General features: G+C 43.9%; 1 protein-coding gene across 3 annotated transcripts in view; it reads left to right on the top strand.

The window, feature by feature from the left end:
* The window catches only part of DNAH8 (dynein axonemal heavy chain 8), a 168,971-nt gene that overhangs the window by 147,839 nt on the left and 1,921 nt on the right, over positions 1–19,211 (top strand). For all 3 annotated transcript variants that reach the window (XM_029047258.2, XM_029047260.2, XM_029047259.2), the window contains 7 exons: positions 653–769; positions 2,701–2,802; positions 4,042–4,202; positions 10,931–11,087; positions 15,560–15,712; positions 15,797–15,986; positions 19,085–19,206. In XM_029047258.2, coding sequence (XP_028903091.1) covers positions 653–769; positions 2,701–2,802; positions 4,042–4,202; positions 10,931–11,087; positions 15,560–15,712; positions 15,797–15,986; positions 19,085–19,206 — 1,002 coding nt within the window. The remainder of the gene's footprint in view (positions 1–652; positions 770–2,700; positions 2,803–4,041; positions 4,203–10,930; positions 11,088–15,559; positions 15,713–15,796; positions 15,987–19,084; positions 19,207–19,211) is intronic.

Here is a 19,211-nt window from a genome sequence, read left to right on the forward strand (position 1 = left end):
TAAAAGTAAAAGGCGTAGCCCCTACACTCAGGGAACTTACAGTCGAATCAGGGAGGCAGGCAGACGTAAATTATGTGCATTGACTGGGGGCAGGGGGAAAAATATAGCTACTACAGTGGAAATGGTTAAAACACGGAAACTAAGTGAAAGAATAGAGGATGCAAATCAGTATATGTGCTAGGAGTGGTTGTTGAGATGAGATACATGGGGGGAGTGTGAATTGGGAAATGGGTTCCTTCTCCCTCCTCTCCAGCCCCGTTCCCCCGCTCACAGAAATATTTGTGATCAGACTCTCCCTATAGCAGAATAGAAGGTTTGGCAGAGGGAGAGAATCAGGCTGATTGAAAAGGTTAAAAGTCGCGTAACTAAACATCATTTTATGACACCGCAGTTCTTTTCAACCCAAGACCATTTATTCTGCTTCAACAGTTGGTAATAAATTTGGACTGTTTGGATGAGAACCGCTGCACATTTTTAATCATTAAGATGACAAACGATATGCATGGAGGTTTCTTAAGATGGTAGCGATTTCTTTTCACATCCTCTCTGACCCTGACCATTCCCGAGACTCTAACTTCACCACAAACATTGAAACCCACAGCAAGTCAAATAAAAGAAATCGCCCTGACTGTTTTTCAATGTTATCTTTAAGGAACGGCGCAAGTTTGGTCCCTTAGGGTGGAATATTCCGTATGAGTTCAATTCTGCAGATTTTACAGCCAGTGTTCAGTTTATACAAAATCACCTAGATGAATGTGACATCAAGAAAGTGAGTAGCCTATCCTGTCCTAACTTATTGTCCTTCCTTATCTAAAGCGTTCCATTCGGCACTGCCATTATTCTGGGTAGAGTTAGCCCTGAGATGCTAATAATAATAGTTATAATAATAATGGTATTTGTTAAGCATTTACTGTGAGCCAAGCACTAGGTACTGGGGTAGATACAAGATAATCAGGTTGGATAAGGTTCCGGCCCCCCAGAGGGCTCCCAGTCTAAAAGGGAGGGAGAACAGGTATTTTATCCCCATTTTACCGAAGAGAAGATGAGGCTCCGAGGGGTTAAGCGACTTACCCAAGGTCACACGGCAGGCGGAGGTGGGATTAGAACCCAGGGCCCCTGACTCCCAAGTCCATGCTCTTTCCATTAAAGGCCATTCTGCATCTTTGGTCTCTACTGTCCTCAGAGTAATATTTTTTTTTCTCTTCAAGGACTTGACCAATAACTTATCCTCAGTTCTTTTCTTCCATTTGGAAAATGAGGGTCTTTTGTGAACTCCTCACGAGGAGAATTACGCTTCACAGAGCACCTTTCTGATTTTCTATTGTGTTTCACATTTTCTTTCTTGCCTCATTCCCTCTTCTTTTTTTTTCCTTTGGAATTGAATACATTCCGTTGAGTAAAAGCCTCCATTTTAGGCTTTCCTAGAATAAGGGGCAGAGGGCAAATGAGGAAGTATCTGACCTTGGAGGTAAAGAGTTCTCCATGAACAAAGAAGCTGCAGTGAGTGTGAATGGAAAGGAAACATCCTCTAATCCGAAGGAGATCGGACTCGATTTGGGGAGACTGATCTTTTTTTTTTTTTTAAAAAAAAAGGTATTTGTTAAGTGTTTACGATGTGTCAAGCACTGTTCTAAGTGCCTGAGTAGATACAAGTTAATCAGGCCGGATACAGTCCCTTTCCCACTGGGGCTGACATTCTTAGTAGGAGGGAGAACAGGTATTGAATCTCCCTTTTGCAGGTGAGGAAACTGAGGCCCAGAGAAGTTAAGCAACTGGTCCAAAATCACTTAGGAGGCAAGTGTCAGAGCTGGGATTAGAAACCAGGTCCTCTGGCTCCCAGGTCTGTGTTTTACCCCCGAGGCCACCCTGCTTGCCCTCCATGGCTTTATTTACCAGTGAATAAATGGAGATCAAGAATAAGTACTTAATACAGGGCTCAGCACACCATAAATGCTAAATAAATACCATGATCATGGCCTCAAAGGATTAGTTTCCCTTTGTTTAGCTCAAAGGGTGTGCATTTATAATCCACCTTTATTCTGAGGTGACACTTTGAGTTCCAACCAATTTATTCCCCTGGGGAGGAAAGAATTTCTCACTGTAGAGAGAAATGGTAATGTTTCAATAGTATTTATTGAGCACTTACAGTGTGTAGAGCACTGTACTAAGCGCTTGGGGGAATACACTATAACAGAGTTGGTAGATATGTGCCCTGACCCCAGTGAGTTTACAGTATAGGGAACCAAACAAACCCAGTGTATCCTTTCTCCGGTCATCATTTAAAGGAACTTTCCAAAGTTCAGCTTTTCCCCCACCGGAGAAGAACTAAAGCAAGGTGTGAGAACAGGGCCCTTTTTTTTGGTATTTGTTAAGCACTTACTATGTGCCAGGCACCGTACTAAGTGCTGGGGCAGATACAAGCTAGTCAGGTTGGGCACAGTCCATATCCCACATGGAACTCACAGTCTTAATCCCTGTTTTATAGATGAGGTAAGCGAGGCACAGAGAAGTGTCTTGCTCAAGGTCACACAGCAGACAAGTGACAAAACTTGAATGCAAAGACAGTTTTTCCCTGGGCCTCAAAAGCTGAAATAGTCTCATTGTTGGCCCATTTGTGGCTTTTCCTTCCTTTCTCCCAAATCTTCGGAATTCATCATATCTAAATTAAAACAGGTCACGATATACCTCTCTTTAATTTAGGGTGTGTCGTGGAGTACAGTGCGTTACATGATCGGTGAAGTTCAGTATGGCGGCAGAGTCACGGATGATTTTGATAAGCGTCTACTCAATTGTTTTGCTAGGGTAAGTCCTTTTTTTTAAAAAAAACAAATTGGGATTGGTAGGGGGCCGGGGGAGGGATATCTCCCTAGTGTAAACCGGAATGATTTTTTTTGGAAACTTCCCTTCTGCTTTCTTTTGTAATAAAGCTCTCAAGCAACTTTAACTGTCAGTCAATTGTAGTTACTAAGCGCTAACTGTTTGCAGAGCACTGTACTACGTACTAGTACTGATCAGGCTGAACACAGTCCCTGTCCCACATAGAGCTCCCAGTCTTAGTTCCCATTTTACAGATGAGGCCCAGTGAAGTGACTTGCCCAAGGTCATGCAGCAGACAGATGGGGAGCCAGGATTAGAACCCAGGTCCTTCTGACTCCCAGGCCCGTGCTCTAGCCATTAGGCCACACTGCTTCTCACTTTGTCCCCATGCTGTTCCCTCATCTGAACATCCGGTGGGTGGGCAGGCTTGCTCACTCACAGTTAAACTGGAACGGGAGAAAAACATTTAGAGGCTCTTGAATATACATGCCTTTGGTTGAGAACAGAATGAATAGAGCATTATTCGAATTGTTTGACATTTTATCTACAGAGAACTATGTTTGGAAGCCCCACTTGTCATTAGGCTTTCAATATCAATCTCTGCTGTAAAGGTTTTGTTACCACCGGGGAAGCTCTGAAATTTGCACTCTTAAGGGTCTCCAAAGGGGGCTGGGAGTCCATCCATCTGCTTGTGGGAAAGGAGTTTACAGTGTTTGGAAGCCTCCTAGAATCAGGGGCTGGAGGTAGGGTTCAGAGCTTCCTTCAGACATTGCTGTAAAGTCTTTGTTGTAAATGTCACTAACAAAGTAGGAGATAATAGTTGAAGCTGTTTGATATCTAGAATGTCCTCTAGACTGTAAGTTCTCTGTGGGCTGGGAACATGTCTACCATCTCTGTTGTATTGTACCCTCCCACACGCTTAGTGTGGTGTTCTGCATACAGCGTGCAAAAATACAGCCGATCGGTCCTCTCCTGCAAACCTTGGATCCCCACTACACTTTCCAGAACCTTGTGTGTAATTAGGCGATTCGCCCCCGACTCTGAGATATTCAGCCTACTTTACTAAATAGCAGCTCCCAACCCATGACAGATACGAAAGCTTTTCTCTCACAATAGTCTTGACTAAACCTGTGTAAACACTCTTTTAAAATAGTCATAGAGAAAAAAACTCTTAATAATGATAGTGTGGATTTAATTTTAAAACTTTTCCTCACATTGATATAGGTGTGGTTCAGTGAAAAGATGTTTGAGCCGGCATTCTGTTTTTATACTGGATATAAAATCCCAGTGTGCAAAACTCTGGATCAGTATTTTGAGTTCATACAATCACTCCCTTCTCTGGATAACCCCCAAGTCTTCGGGCTTCATCCTAATGCCGATATCACGTAAGTATGTTTAAGTAAAGGGAAGCAACGTGACACAGTGGTTAAAGCCCGGGCCTGGGAGGACCTGGGTTCTGATCCTGGCTCCGCCAGTTATCTGCTATGTGACCTTGGGCAAATCCTTGAACTCCTTTAGCTCAGTTACTTTATCTTTAAAATGGGGATTAAGGCTGGGAGCCCCCACATGGGTCATGGGCAGTGTCCAACCCAGTTATCTCGTATCTACCCCGGCACTTGACACATAGTAAGCGCTTAACAAATACCCCCAAAAAAAGTTAAAAAGTAATGTTTCTTGGAAATTCTGGAGGAAATAAGTTTTCAATCTCAAAGTGGCAGAGACTGAATTTGGCATTTTTTCCCCTTAATGCACCCTTTCCCTTGGTTTTAGAGAGGGCATCAGGGCCATTTCCAAGCACATAACTCTGATGAGGCGCTGTCTGCCTTGCCAGCCTACCTCCTCTACGTAATCGAGACACTCCCTTCACGCCATTAAATTGTGACTTTGCGTATTGACTGCAGCTCCCTTATAGAGTTGAGTACTGACCAATCAGTACTTTTTCAGTCCCCCTAGACTGTAAGTTAACTGTGGGCAGGAAATGAGTCTACCAACCGTTGAGTACGGTGCTCTGCACACAGTAAACGCTCAAGAAATACCGTTGATTTGTTGCTCGTTGTGGGATGGGACCGAATCTACCAATTCTGTTATATTGTATTCTTCTAAGCACTCGGTACAGTGTTCTGCACACAGTAGATAATAAAAATCACAGATTGATTGATGGTAATGATCTCTTGAACCACATGCCCTGCACTGGTCTCCCCGCTTCTCATGTCTTTCTTCCAACCCCCGGGAAACTCCAGTTTTCAGTAAAGACTAAAAAGACCTGTAGAGTCAGTTGGGGGGGAAGAGTTACCTCAACTGCTTATATCCCTCCAAAATCGAGTTTTTTTGACCATATCAGAACACAGTTGCGAGGGTCTGATCACCCCTCCAGGGTGGAAGGATGAGGGGGAAAAAGGTTGAGCAACAGGGGAAAAAAAACAAATGCAGTCACTTTTTTAAACAAGTCAAGTTTTTGTCCGAATACTACGGTACCATAAAGACAGGAATCATAAAAACGTAGGGTATACTCACATTTTATTATCTAGATTTATAAGGTACCAAGGCGAGGGCAAATTCAGCTGTCTGAGTTGGTGACAGCTATTTATTTCCATTGTGGTTTTTTTTTCCATTAATGCTCATGCATGTCTTCATTTAGTAAATTCACCAAGGGTTTTATTTTGATGTTTATATTAGTTTCTGGTATTAAACTACTTTATATTGGTTTGATTTACACTCATGGACATTTCAAGAACAAAGGTATGTTTGATTTTGTCTGTGATCATTCAGTTGTATTTATAGAGCACTTACTGTGTGCAGAGCACTGTACTGAGGGCTTGGAAGAGGACAATATAGCTTATATGATTTCTTTTTTAATAATAATGATATAAAATGTTCACTATGGTCCAAAGCACTGTGTGTTATGCTGAGGTAGATAGATGTAAAACAATCAGATCAGACACAGTGCTTGACCCCTATGGAACTCAGGAGCTAAACAATGGTGATGATCTTGGCTCTGAGGTGACCTGCGTTGCAATTATTAATTCATAGGTCGTTCTTCATTTTCTGCTCTCCTACGTATTCATTGCCTATAGATGTTAGGTGCAGCAGTTATCTATGTCTGTAACTGTTATCACAGTCTTAAACTGTGAGGGTCCCAAGCCCCCCCGCAAGCTCCCAATCTGTGCATTCTCTCCCAGCACTTCATAGGCAGTGCTCCAGGTTCTAATCCCAGCTCTGCCTCTTGCCTGCTTGTGTGACCTCGGGGAAATCACTTCACTTCTTTGAGCCTTGGTTCCCTCTTCTGTAAAATGGGGATTTAAGATGTGGGAGAGGGACTGCGTCTGACCTGATTAGCTTGTGTCTACCACAGTGCTTAGTACAGTGCCTGGTTCTTAATAAGCGCTTAACAAATATCCTAAAAAAGTAAGTGCTTAATAATGACTATTACTACTTTGCAGCCAAATGGGCTGGTTAGTCTAGCCCCTTGATAAGAAACTACCCCAGATCAATGTCTTTAGAACCCAAGCAGAACGATCAAGGTGTTAAACTGCCAAAAAGAATTTTTTCCTTTGGAAGGCACTAGACCCTCATGAAGTTTGTTTTTCAGTCACTGAGCACCGTAGCTTCTGCTATCAAGGTAGCACTCTGAGGTTTTTTTTTTTTTTTTAAATGGCATTTATTGAGCATTTTCTATGTATGGGGCACTGTATTGAGCACTGGGGAAGTTACAGTACAGCAAGAATTGGAGGTGTGATCTCTACCCACAAGGAGCTTGGAGTGTGGAGTCTCCGAGTATCCCAGAATAGCTATCTGCCCAATCAGCTTAAGTTTAGAAAATGGGGCTATATACAGCCCCCGAATGCTTAGGTTCAGTGTTTTAGGCCAAAAAAAGTGTGACTTGAACTCATAGGTTTATGTATTTTTGATTGCTGTTGATCAAAATGAACAACACCCCATATCTGTATTTTGGGGGGCATTCTACTTTTCAGATGACTCCAGAACAAATGGTGATCACCCATCTGGTTAAGGGAAGTTGTCGCTCAGTAGTAGCATTCCCAAGTTTCTTTGCATAGCTTCTGAACTTATTAACTTAATGAGCTTATTAATTAGAGAGCAGCGTGGCCCAGTTGAAAGTGCACAGGTCCAGGAGTAAGAGGACCTGGGTTCTAATTCCGGCTCCGCCCCTTTTCACCAGTGTGACCTTGGACAGATCGCTTCACATCTCTGGGCCTCAGGTCCCCCGCTTCTGCAAAATGGGTCTCTCAACTGTTCTCCCTCCTATTTAGACTGTGAGCCCCATTTGGGGACTTGATCATCTTGAATCTGCCCCAAATTAGTGCAGTGCTTGGCACATAGTAAGTGTTTAACAACTACCCCAATTCCCATTCTTATCTGGGAATGAAAGAACGGAGACAGGGAATAGGTATACCGCAGGGGTGTGGATAAAAATGACTTTGAAGGGAGGAGGTGTTGCTTATGTGGAACTTAATGGGGCCTAGTGACTCGGTGATAGATGCATAGTGTAGTGTAAGGTTAATGAAAGGCATGTGAAGGGCAAAAAGGACCATTATCATTCTTCAGTTTCCTGAGAACTTTCACTGTACAAGACAGCTTATTCAATGCCTGGAACCCAGAGTCTTCCTTCCTTCCTCCCAACTTTGTGGAGGTCGTGGCTAAGTTCCCCGCCCTTACCAAACTTACAGTCTAGAGGATAAAACTACCGACGGATTGATTAAAAAAATTAAATAAAAATCTTGCAATGCCAGTAAGCACATATGTCTTGTAACAAAAGCATTTTCTTTTTAAGAGCAGAACATTTGGGGGCATCATTTCATTGCTCTGATTCTCTGTAGGAAGAAATGAATAATTGAATAGAACAATGACTCTCAGGAAAACTTCCTAATAAAGTGGTCCATTGAAATGAAGATTGAGGGTTATTGCATTTTTTAAAACAGTTGCCAATAAAAATCGGAATATGGAGTAAAATCTCAAAGTAATCTAACTCAGAGGAGGGCTGAGAGAACCCTCTAAGAGTAACCTCCTCTCAATTTTCAAACAGCATTTACAGTTCCATGGAAATAGAAACATTTAATCTTTGGAGCCAATGCTTTTGGCTAGTTTGTAGCCAAAAACTAGCTTTTAGTTTGACCAACTAGAAATTTAGCACTTTCCTGAGAGGGAATGGGTCTACCGACTGCTGTACTCTTCCAAACTCTTAGCACAGTGCTCTGCCCACGTTAAGCATTCAGTAAATACCGTGGATGATGATGATGGAGGTGTTGATGATTTGAGCCTCCAGCTGGAGGATAAAGAAAATAAACCTATGAGGAAAGATGAAAGGAATTGATATTATTTAACTGTGAAGCAACATGACCTAGTGGTTAAAGCACGAGGCTGGGAGTGAGAAGACCTCGGTCCTACTCTCGGCTCTGCCACTTGTCTGCTGTGTGACCATGGACAAGTCACCTCTCTGTGCTTCAGTTCCCTCATCTGCACAAGAGGGGATTCAGTATCTGTTCTCCCTCCTACTTAGACTATGGCACTTGATTATCTTGTCTCTACCCCAGTGCTGGGCACATAGTAAGTGCTTAACAAATTCCACAATTATTATCATCATTATCATTATTATTAACACTAATAAATCAGTCATATTTGCTGAATGCTTACTGTGTGCAGAGCAGTGTGAAAGTGCATAGGAGAGTACATTATAACAGAGTTGGTAGACTTGTTCCCTTTCCACAGTGAGATTACCTTGTAGACAGATCATTGTTCTTCTTATTAGCTTTATCCTGAGAAACAACCTAATACCAGACCCCCCCAAAATAAAGACGAGTTATCCTAAAAGTTGCCTGTTCATCTTCACCAGAGCTATTCCTGGAGGAAATGAAACTCACACTGCAGGATTTGGAGTTTAAATTAAATCTGAGGAAAAACTTCCTGAGAAAGTTTTATTCTCAGAGACTGCACAGAGCAATCAGTCAATCAGTGGTATTTGTTGAGCGCTTAAATACACTATAACAGAGATGGTAGATATGTACCTGTCTGCAATGAGCTTACGGTCTAGAGCGGGAGGCAGACATGAGTAAAAATAAATAAATTCAGGCAATGAGCGCCGTGGGGCTGAGGGAAAGGGGAATAGAGGGAGCAAATCCAAGTCCCAGGGCGACGCAGACGTGAGTGGGATACATTTGTGGAGACTTCAGTTCCTGAGCTGAACAGCACCTTTAAGCACCCAGCCAAACCCCTTGCGTTGTTTTTAGCCAGGGCACGTAGGCCTGCCCAAGAACTCTATACCTAGAAGAGGCCTAGACCAACTGGTCCTGCCCAAGACAGGAAATGGCCCAGCCAGGCCTCAAAGATTAAGCCAACCCACTCCCAGACTCCTTGGGCCTGCGTGCTGCTCTGGGAAGAACATCTATGTTGATAAACTTATATTTGATGGCTTTCTCCAATCCATGGTGGATTTTAATGTCTGTCTCCCCCACTAGATTGTAAGATCCTTGAGAGTAGTCTCAATCAAGCAACCAGTCATATTTATTGAGCTCTTACTGTGGGCAGGACACGTACTAAGTGCTTGGGAGGGTTCAACACAGTAATATTACAGTCACAACGAGTTTACTGCTGTCAATGAGGTTATTACTCTGTTGTGCTCTCCCGAGTGCTTATTACAGTGCCCTGAACAGGACAGTTGATCAAGAAATGCCATCGATTGACTGAACGAGAGCAGCGTGGCCTTGTGGATAGAGCAGTGTTCCGGGAGTCTGGAGGACCTGAGTTCTAATCCCTGCTTCCCCATTTATCTGCTGTGTGAGCTGGGAAAGTCACTCCATTTCTCTGGGCCTCAGTTCCCTCATCCAGAAAATGGGGATTAAGATCTGAAAAATGGGGATTAATACCATGAACCCTGTGTGGGTCAGGGACCGTGTCCAACCCAATTATCTTGTATGTACCCCAGGACTTAGCCTACCACATAGTAAGTGCTTAACAAATACCATAAAAAATTTTTTTCAGAAAAGCTTGATGGAGCTGAGACCTCCCAATGAGTAGCAAGCAAGATGGGAAAAGGCAGAAAACTGTTCTCCCCTTTTCCTCTCACGTGAATAGGTGTAGGAATTCCCTGGAGAGAATCAAATTCAGTAGGATTTGTTGGACGGAATTAGATTCATCTGGGAGCCCTTAGCTGAGTTGACTTTTCTCTTTCTGGGATCAGTCAGTGCTATTTATTGAGCACTTACTGTGTGCTAAACAAATCTTGTTTATCTCTCTACCAACCTCTCACCCACATCCTGTCTCTCTCCTGAAACACCCTCCCTCTTCACAGAGACAATCACTCTCCCCACCTTCAAAACCTCATTGAAAGCACATCTCCTCCAAGAGGCCTTCCCCGACTAAGCCTTCCTTTCCTCCTCTCTGTGTCATCTTTTGCTCTTGATTTGTACCCTTTATTCACCCACTCTCAGTTCCTCAGCACTTATGTACATATTGGAAATTTACATTAATATCTTTCTTCCCCTTTAGACTCTAAGGTCATTGTGAGCCTGGAACAGTGTCTACCACTTCTGTTATCTTGTACTCTCCCAAGTGCTTAGTACAGTGCACACAAAGTGCTCAATAAATTCCACTGATCGATTGTAGAGCACTGTACTAATCCCTTGGTAGGGTACAATACAAGCGAGATGGTAGACACGTTTTCTGCCCACAATGAATTTACAGTTTAGAGGGAGAGCTGATAGTCTAGAGGAGGATTTAGATATGGTTCTACACTCTGGAGATTGGATTTTTGTAATGTTCTTAGACTTTATTCTTCTATCTCTAATCTATTTTAATATATGTCTCCCTCTGTAGATTATAAGCTGTCTGCGAGGAAGGATCCCATCTAACAAATGTGTTGTACTTTCCCAAACTTTACTTAGTCAGTGACCTGCACACACGAAGTGCTCAATAAATACCATCGATTGATTGACTGATTGGACCAGAAATCCTCTGGAAGTCTCTCCGGCTCTAAAATCTTATATAATAAATGATCCCTCTTTAATATGGGAAATTCTTAAGGCCGTAAATTTCAGAGCCACCATTCAACTCTGTGCGTGTTTCTTCTCCTGACTTGTGAATCTTTTGATATTCCTGTCAGATATCAAAGTAACACCGCTTCTGAGGTTCTTGAAACTATCACCAATATTCAACCGAAGGAAAGTGGAGGAGGACCAGGAGAAACCCGAGAAGCTATTGTTTACCGATTAGCTGAAGATATGCTCAGCAAACTGCCTCCTGATTACATCCCCCACGAGGTAAGCTATGAATCTCTGCAAGCTTTCCTCAAGAAGCAGCCCAGCCTAGTGGAAAGAGCCTGCGCCTGGATGTCAGAGGACCCGGGTTCTAATCCCAGTTCCGCCCCTCATCTGCTATGTGACACTGGGCAAGTCACTTTGCTTCTCAGGGCCTCAGTTACCTCATCTAAAAGATGGGGTGAAGACTGCGAGCCCTTTGTGGGACGGGGACCGTGGCCGACTGATTAGCTTATAGTAAGCCAGTGCTTGCCACATTCTTGATGTGGTTCCCCATTTTCAGTCTTTAACCGTGCCCGCCCAGAGCCTGGTCACGGGCATGGGCCAGGGTTTTGGAGCTTATGATGGGCAGCTTCAGCTTGCCTGGGAGTCAGAGGACCTGAGTTCTCAGCCCGGCCCTTCTGTTTATCTGCCGCGTGACCCTGGGCAAATCAGTTCCCTTCTCTATACCTCAGTTCCCTCCTCTGCAAAATGGGGATTCCATACCTGTCTTCCCTCCTTCTTACATTGTGAGCGCCTTGTCGGACTTGCTTTTCTTCTATCTACCCCAGCACTTAGAACAGTACTTGGGACATAGTAAGCGCTTAACAAATACCACAGTTATCATTGTTATCATTACTACTAATAATTTATTTTTATAGTGAATGAATTTCTATCTGCACATGGATTGCAGTTCTCTTGTCTCCCCTTGAAAATTCTTAAGGTCCTCAGCGCAAGGATAGTATATATTTATTTTATGTCCATTCATTCAGTCATATGTATTGAGCACTTAGTATGTGCAGGGCACTGAACTAAGCGCTTGGGAAAGTACAATACCAATTCTGTCATATTGTACTCTCCCAAGAACTTAGTACAGTGCTCTGCACACAGAAAGGGCTTAATAAATACAATTGATTGATGGATAGATTACCCACAAAAACCAGGAAGCTCTTGAACAGCTCAGAGCTCCACTCTAGGGTTTAGCTGGGGTGGTCTTGCTGCTGCTTGAGGGCAAAATGCTTGCCACTTTCTCTGCTCTTTATAGCTCTCTCCTCCCTCCTCACCTCCACGAGATGCTCTTGTGACTGCCCAAGCAGAGGGAATGAGGAAGGCTAAGCCAGAGAACTAGAGTAATGAGACAGGGCAAGCGGAGTGGAGAGGGCAGAGGAAGGGAGAGCCAAGCCCTGCTCCGAGAAAGGCACCTTGCGATCCAAGCCAGTGCTCACGGACTGCAGCCACTTCATACTGTCATTGGGTCCGGTCCCCCGACCTTCTCGAGAGCAGTAACGGAAGGGGATTTACACCCTCTCGCCTCCTCCCTCCCCCCTCGGAGCGGCATCATGCAGGAAAGGTGGCTTTCACCACAGCTCCAGGGAGAATCCACCAGTGATGCCTAAGATGCTTCTGTCATTAACCTCAAACATTCCCCTCAGCACTTATCGGTACAGTGTACGCATAGTAAGTGTCTGAAAATCAATCCATCATACCTATTGAGCGCTTACTGTCAGTCAGTCATATCTATTGAGCACAAAGTGTGTAAAGCACCGTACTAAGCACGTGGGAGAGTACATGTAACAGAGTTGGTAGACACACTCCCTGCCCACAAGGAGCTGACTGCCTAGAGAAGGAGACATAATTGCTCAATAAATCCTACTGAATGAATGAATGATATAAATAAATAGATTACGGATTTGTACATAAGTTCTGGTGGCTGGGAGAGAGGTGAATAAAGGGAGCAAAGCCAAGTGCAGAGACGACGCAGAAGAGAGTATAAGAAAAGGAAATAAGGGCTTAGTTGGGAAGACCTCTTGGCAGAGATGTGCCTTCAGTAAGTCTTTGAAGATGGGGAGAGAAAAGTCAGTGTCCTTGAGCGAACGGGCTTTATTTACACCACTGAACGAAGAGGCCCCATTTAGTTTCAGGGCTTTCCATCTGTAGCTGCTTTTGTGGTTTCCTTGGACCCAACTATTCTTTTTTGGCAGGGTTTGAGGGAAAAAGAGCAAAAAGAGGCAATGAAATGGTTTCTGTGTAGTTTTGAGAGGAAAAAGAAGGCACCACCTTTAAGTGTGGTATATATTTGCTATTTAGAAAACTTCAGCATTAAAGCCTGAGCATTTTTTTTAACACCAATGGCAATTATAGAAAAATTTCAGTGTACACAAGAATTTCATCTGAGTCCAGTGACAAATATTCAGGGAAATGCCTGAATTAAAATACTGGCCAGATCCCCATGCTCTGAAAGGCATAATAATAATAATAATAATGGCATTTTTAAGAGAGTACTATGTGCCAAGCTCTGTTCTAAGCACTGGAGTAGGTGCAAGGTAATCAGGTTGGACAAAGTCCCTATCCTACATGGGGCTCACAGTCTTAATCCACATTTTATAGATGAGGGAACTGAGGTTCAGAGAAGTGAAGTGACTTGCCCAAGGTCACACAACAGACAAGTGGGAGAGTCAGGATTAGAACCCAGGTCCTCTGACTCCCAGGCCTGGGCTCTTCTGCTGTCCTGGCCATTGCCCAGACCAAATGGAAGAGATTCTGCCTTGGGCTAGAATCTGGAACTAAAGCAGGAAGCAGTGAACATTGATTAAAGGGCTGGAAAATAGGAAATCATAGAATATCAGCACCAATCTTCAAGAACTTAGGAGAGGAGGAGGGGCATGGCTATCTGTTTCTGTATCTTTACTAATGACAGGGAAGAATAAGAAGAAATGGGTTTAAATAATAGTGGTAGACATGAGGGAAAAAATTGACAATCTCTAAGCTCTTTAAAAAGAACTCTTAAATACAAGAAGAGAAACTATATCAGGGATTTCCAATAGAAATCTCCAAATGGCCCCTTCCAAGCGTATGAAATAGTCAAGAAAACTAAAAAGCCAATTGGATTACAATTCACACCCAAGTAGCTTATGACTACACAAGCGTGCACTATAATTTCAGACTATTTTTCTATATAAAATCATATGGTTACTGTCACTATTATTGCTACCCATAAGGTTGTTGCTCCTTGATTTTTCTGTTTTGGATTCCTTCTTACCCACCTGCCACGATTGACCAAATTGCCCTGTGCAGGAATGGTTTAACAGTGGGGACGGGGAACCACACAGACCATGGAGAATAGTGAAAGAAAACAAGCAGGACCACCAGAAATCTTAGCCCAACCATTAAAATCTCCCGGGGTAGAATTTAAAGAATGCTAAACTACTGATCTCTGATCTCTCCGGTCTCTTCTAGGATTTTTTAAGTTTCTCCTCGCATACCAAAATCTCTTCTGTCTTGTCTGGGAAATAGCCAGCAGAGAGCTCCAGGTCTAATTCTAAGACTTTTTTTTTTAACTTTCTCCCCACATACCAAAATCTCCTCTGTCTTTTCTGGGAAATAGCCAGCAGAGAGCTCAAGACTGTTGACCTTCAGGGCATGGTCTGCTGCCAGCATTTGCACTCAGACATTTCTTTGAATATCTGTCAGTGTAGCTGAAATTCTTTTATTTATTGAATTTTTTTCTATAATTGTTGGACTTTAATGCTCATGTATCTAAAGGCTTTTATGGTGAGCTCTTCAATATCTCCAGTGACTAATGCCCCAAAGGAATAGATGCTAGTTGCCTAGTGGTTTTGCTTCAAAGATAAGCATTTTAATTGATCAGAACAGAAATTGCTCCACTTTATGCCACCCAGCTGAGGTCAGATATGTTCATAAATACATTTGGGAAGCTAATTGTCATCTATTCTAAGAAGTTAAGATTCAGCAAACATTTGCACATAACCTTCTGATTAACCTGTTCTGTGAGAATAATGCGAACAAGAATCAAAACTTTTGTTCTTGGAAATGTTACAGTGCAAAGAACCAACTGACAGTAAAAAGTTCCCCATTTGGGAGAGAAGGTACAGTCCCTCATTTCGGGTTTCAAAAAACACATTTCCATTTAACAACTGAGCTCAATCAGGAGAGAGAGGAATCAACCGTTATCAGAATAATAGTGTTCGTTTGCGGGACCCAGATTATTTGGGCAATGTCACAGATGAAAGAATGGAAAGCCTGGGGTGCTGTCTGAAATGTGAAGTAAGAAGAGTCTACCGGGTGGAGCTGTAGGGGAAGGAAGACGTATGAGAAGTGAGATGCAGCGTGGCCTAGTGAAGAGAACCATAGTTTGGAGTCCGAGGACCTGGGTTCTAATTCTGACTCTACCACTTTCCTGCTGCGTGACCCTGGGCAAGTCACTCAACTTCTCTGTGACCCTGTTTTATCTTCTGTAAAATTAGGGATGAAATCCCTGCTTTCCCTCCCCACTTAGACTGTGGGACCAGGGACTGTGTCTGTCTCTTGCTCGGTACTTTGCTTGGAACATAGTAAGCACTTAACAACTACCACGACCATAACCGTTAAGGGTGAGAAAGCATATGAACATCTTTATTGAAGAAAGAGAAATTAAGGATGGAAAAAGTCTGAATCGATGAAAGTAGCAGAATAGCATCTGTGCCCTGTATTTTTAGGTAAAAGCTCGGTTAGTGAAGATGGGACCTCTGAATTCCATGAACATATTTCTTCGCCAAGAAATTGACCGAATGCAAAGGGTCATTACAATACTTCGAAGCAGCCTGAGTGATCTTAAATTAGCCATCGAAGGAACTATTATCATGAGTGAGGTGAGCCTTCGATAACCAAAATTCTCCCTCGCACGACACGGGGTTTTCGTCAGACTCAACGTTTTGTGGTTTTAACTTCTTCAGAATTTGAGAGATGCCCTGGACAATATGTACGATGCCCGAATACCTCAGCTGTGGAAAAGAGTCTCCTGGGATTCTTCGACACTTGGATTCTGGTTTACTGAGCTTTTGGAAAGAAACACCCAGTTCTCTACCTGGATATTTGAAGGGAGGCCAAATGTGTTTTGGATGACTGGTTTCTTCAATCCCCAAGGTATGTTCCACAAGGAATGGTCATCCGTAAGAGGTATTTTAAACTATATTAATATCTGTGAAGTAATGTCAAGTTCTTGTAATGCTGCAGTTAAAAATGGATGAAAGTATAGTTCGCTCTGTCCTAGCAAGGGGTTCCGCTGCCCGTCTTAGTCCTCGGACCATGTCCGTTGCTACACACGTGTGCTACACTGTTTCTTCCAACCCCAGATTGCCCAATATTCATTCATTCATTCATTAAATCGCATTAATTGCACATGACAGGAACAGTGTTCCCTAATCGCCCCCATCAATGTTTTCACCAAAACACTCAGTCAAACCAAATGTATAATTATGCACTTTCATATACCTTTTTAATTTATACTTATATTTCTATGCCTTTTATAATATGCATTTATGGACCTTCCGATGAAAATCCCCACAAATTAAAGCGTTGAAGCCATGTAATCATAATTTTCACACGGTAATTTCCCCTCCTCATTTAAACATTCCTATTTGAAAGAAAAGTTTCCTAGTTTCCTAAACACAATCTGATAGGAAATTCAATTTCTTATTCAAAGCTACTCCTGCTGACAGTTTTGCCACCCATGGGTAGATCTATGATGGAAGACTAGAATTTCCTTTTTCACACCGTTTACAAGTGTAGCCTCCCCTCCACCATAGCCTGCCCTCTGCTGTAGTTTTCAGACGTCAAGAAGGGTGGAAACTAAAAATCGCTTTACTCTATCAGACGGTACCATCATCATCAATCCAGAAAGCAGTTGTATATCATTATTGCAAAAAAGCTGTCACCCAATGGGACTCTACTCCTGCTCTGATCCTTTTATCTTGTCTTCTCTACCTCAAGTCCCCTACTTGCTGCCTGAAATTATCAAATGCTTACATACAGCCTGGGCTCTCGATGTTCCATTGGAGTTTGTCTTTGAAGGCAGAGCAATCTTCAGAATGTCTTGCTCCCCTCTGCCCCCCACCCCATCCACCCACATAATACTAGTAGTTATAATAGTTGTAGTAGGAGTTTGTTGGGCACCTGTAGGATGCAAGCCCCTTAATTGTTTGGACGTGGTCTTAGTGGATAGAACAGAGACCTGGGAGTCAGAAAGACCTGGGTTCTAATCTGCCACTTGTCTGCCCTGTGACCTTGGACAAGTCACTTCACTTCTCTGGACCTCAGTTCCCTCGCCTGTAAAATGGGGATTAAGACTGGGAGCCACTTGGGGCTATGTCCAACCCGATTTGCTTATATCCACCCCGGTGCTTTGTACAGTGCCCGGCACATAATAAGCGCTTAACAAATACCACGATCGTTATTATTATTACAGAAGCAGCAAGCTACACAATGCTGGTCCACAAGATGCTTACTCTCTAAAGGGCAGCCAAGCACCAGCTAATGACAGAGTAAAATCAAAATAAACCATTGAAAGTACATTTGAATAAATGACAATGCCTAAGTGTTGAGGATAGGTACGAAAGAGTATAGGCACGTTAGAGATGGCTGGAGGTTGCGTATGCCTTGAGAGCTGATGGGGAGGTAGGCCTTGGGGATGGGGAGGACCGTGGTCTGTCGGATTTGAGGAGGGAGGGAGTTCCAAGGTCGGGTAATAGCGGGAGCAGGGTTGGGCCTGATGCAGTGGGCCTTGAGGAGCCATGAGAGGATTTTGAGGATCAGAGAGATGTATCTTGAGCCGTGCTTCAGGAAGACAAATCGGTGCAGCGATGTGTGGTATAGAGTGAAGCTGAGATACCACTAGACTGTAAGCTGCTCACCAGATTGTAAGCTCCTAGAGCTCTGCTGTGGGTGCCATCTTCAATGTGCCAAACGGCAGCCACGTTGGGAGGGTTCAGGAAGCAAACTCATCCCAACCTTTCACCACCGAGGCGGTCACTTACTTTGCCGGTCATCTGAAGCCACCTCCGCCCGCCTCCCCACCATCCGGTCACAAATCCCATCATCTAGGCCACCGATAATCGAGGCGTAAAATTCCAGGAAGGAGTGGGGATCCTGGGGAAGCACAGAGTAAAATCTAGAAGCACAAAAGAGCAGAAAGCACTATTGAGCGGCAGGAGGGCCCGCTCTCAGTTGGAGAGAGCCCCCTTTTGGAAAGTGACGGGGCTTTTACATTCATAATATGGGGTGATTTTTCATCCGTGTCTGAGGGTTCAGTCCTCTGGGTAGCAGTCAAAATTTTTGATCAGATTTTATAGGCTAAAATGTTTGGCTGCCGTTCGGGGATCTATTACATTTCGTAGCTCTGCACTGCATGCCATTTTGGCTCAGCTTCACCCACTCCTCCGATTGCTAACCGCCCAAGCAGCCAGTATCCTCATTTTATTTCCCAGTCGTCGTCGCCAAGGCCTCCTAACTTAAACTGTGCTTCTCCGGGCCCTAGGCTTCTCCATCCACTTTGCCCACGGTTCCCCCGTTTCATTCATCGTTCCAAAAGTGGTTTGGATATTCTGGAGCCCAGGCGAGTGAAGCCGAGGTGGGATTTGTGCCAGGAGGTGGACTGCCCTCCGGGGCATCATTATTGATGTTCATGTCTGCCATCTGATGTTAAGTATGACTCATAGGTGCTGCTAATGAAACGGAGCCACAGGCTGGATGTGATGTCTGTAGCAGGTCCAGCCCGGAGACTTCTACAGACAGCTGCAGGTTAAACAGTGGCGGAGCCGGGATTAGAACCCATGAGCTTTCTGACTCCCGGAACTCCAGAGGGATTTTGCCAGATAAAATCCCTAACAAGAGTCAGCAGCAGCCTTGTCCATGGCCAAAAGCGTGCTCGCTTAACTCAGATGACTTATTAACAATAATAATAATAATATTAAGGGTATTAAGTGCTTACAATGTGCCAGGCACTGTACTAAGTGCCGGGGTGGATTCAAGCAAATCGGGTTGGACACAGTCCCTGTCCCACAGGGGGCTCCCAGTCTCGATCCCCATTTTACAGATGAGGGAACTGAGAGTGAAGTGACTTGCCCAAGGTCTCACAGCAGACAAGTGGCGGAGCCAGGATCAGAACCCATGACTCCCAGGCCCGTGCTCTCTCCACTGGGTCATGCTGCTTCTCACTGAAACTTTCCGAATCCTGCCTCTTTCAGGATTCCTTACGGCAATGAGACAGGAAGTGACACGAGCCCATAAAGGCTGGGCCCTGGATTCGGTGACTATCCACAACGAAGTGTTGAAGCAGACCAAGGAAGAGATCTCGTCGGCCCCCGCGGTAGG

This window comes from Ornithorhynchus anatinus, chromosome 19 (genome assembly GCF_004115215.2).
Source record: "Ornithorhynchus anatinus isolate Pmale09 chromosome 19, mOrnAna1.pri.v4, whole genome shotgun sequence".
Lineage (NCBI taxonomy): Eukaryota > Metazoa > Chordata > Mammalia > Monotremata > Ornithorhynchidae > Ornithorhynchus > Ornithorhynchus anatinus.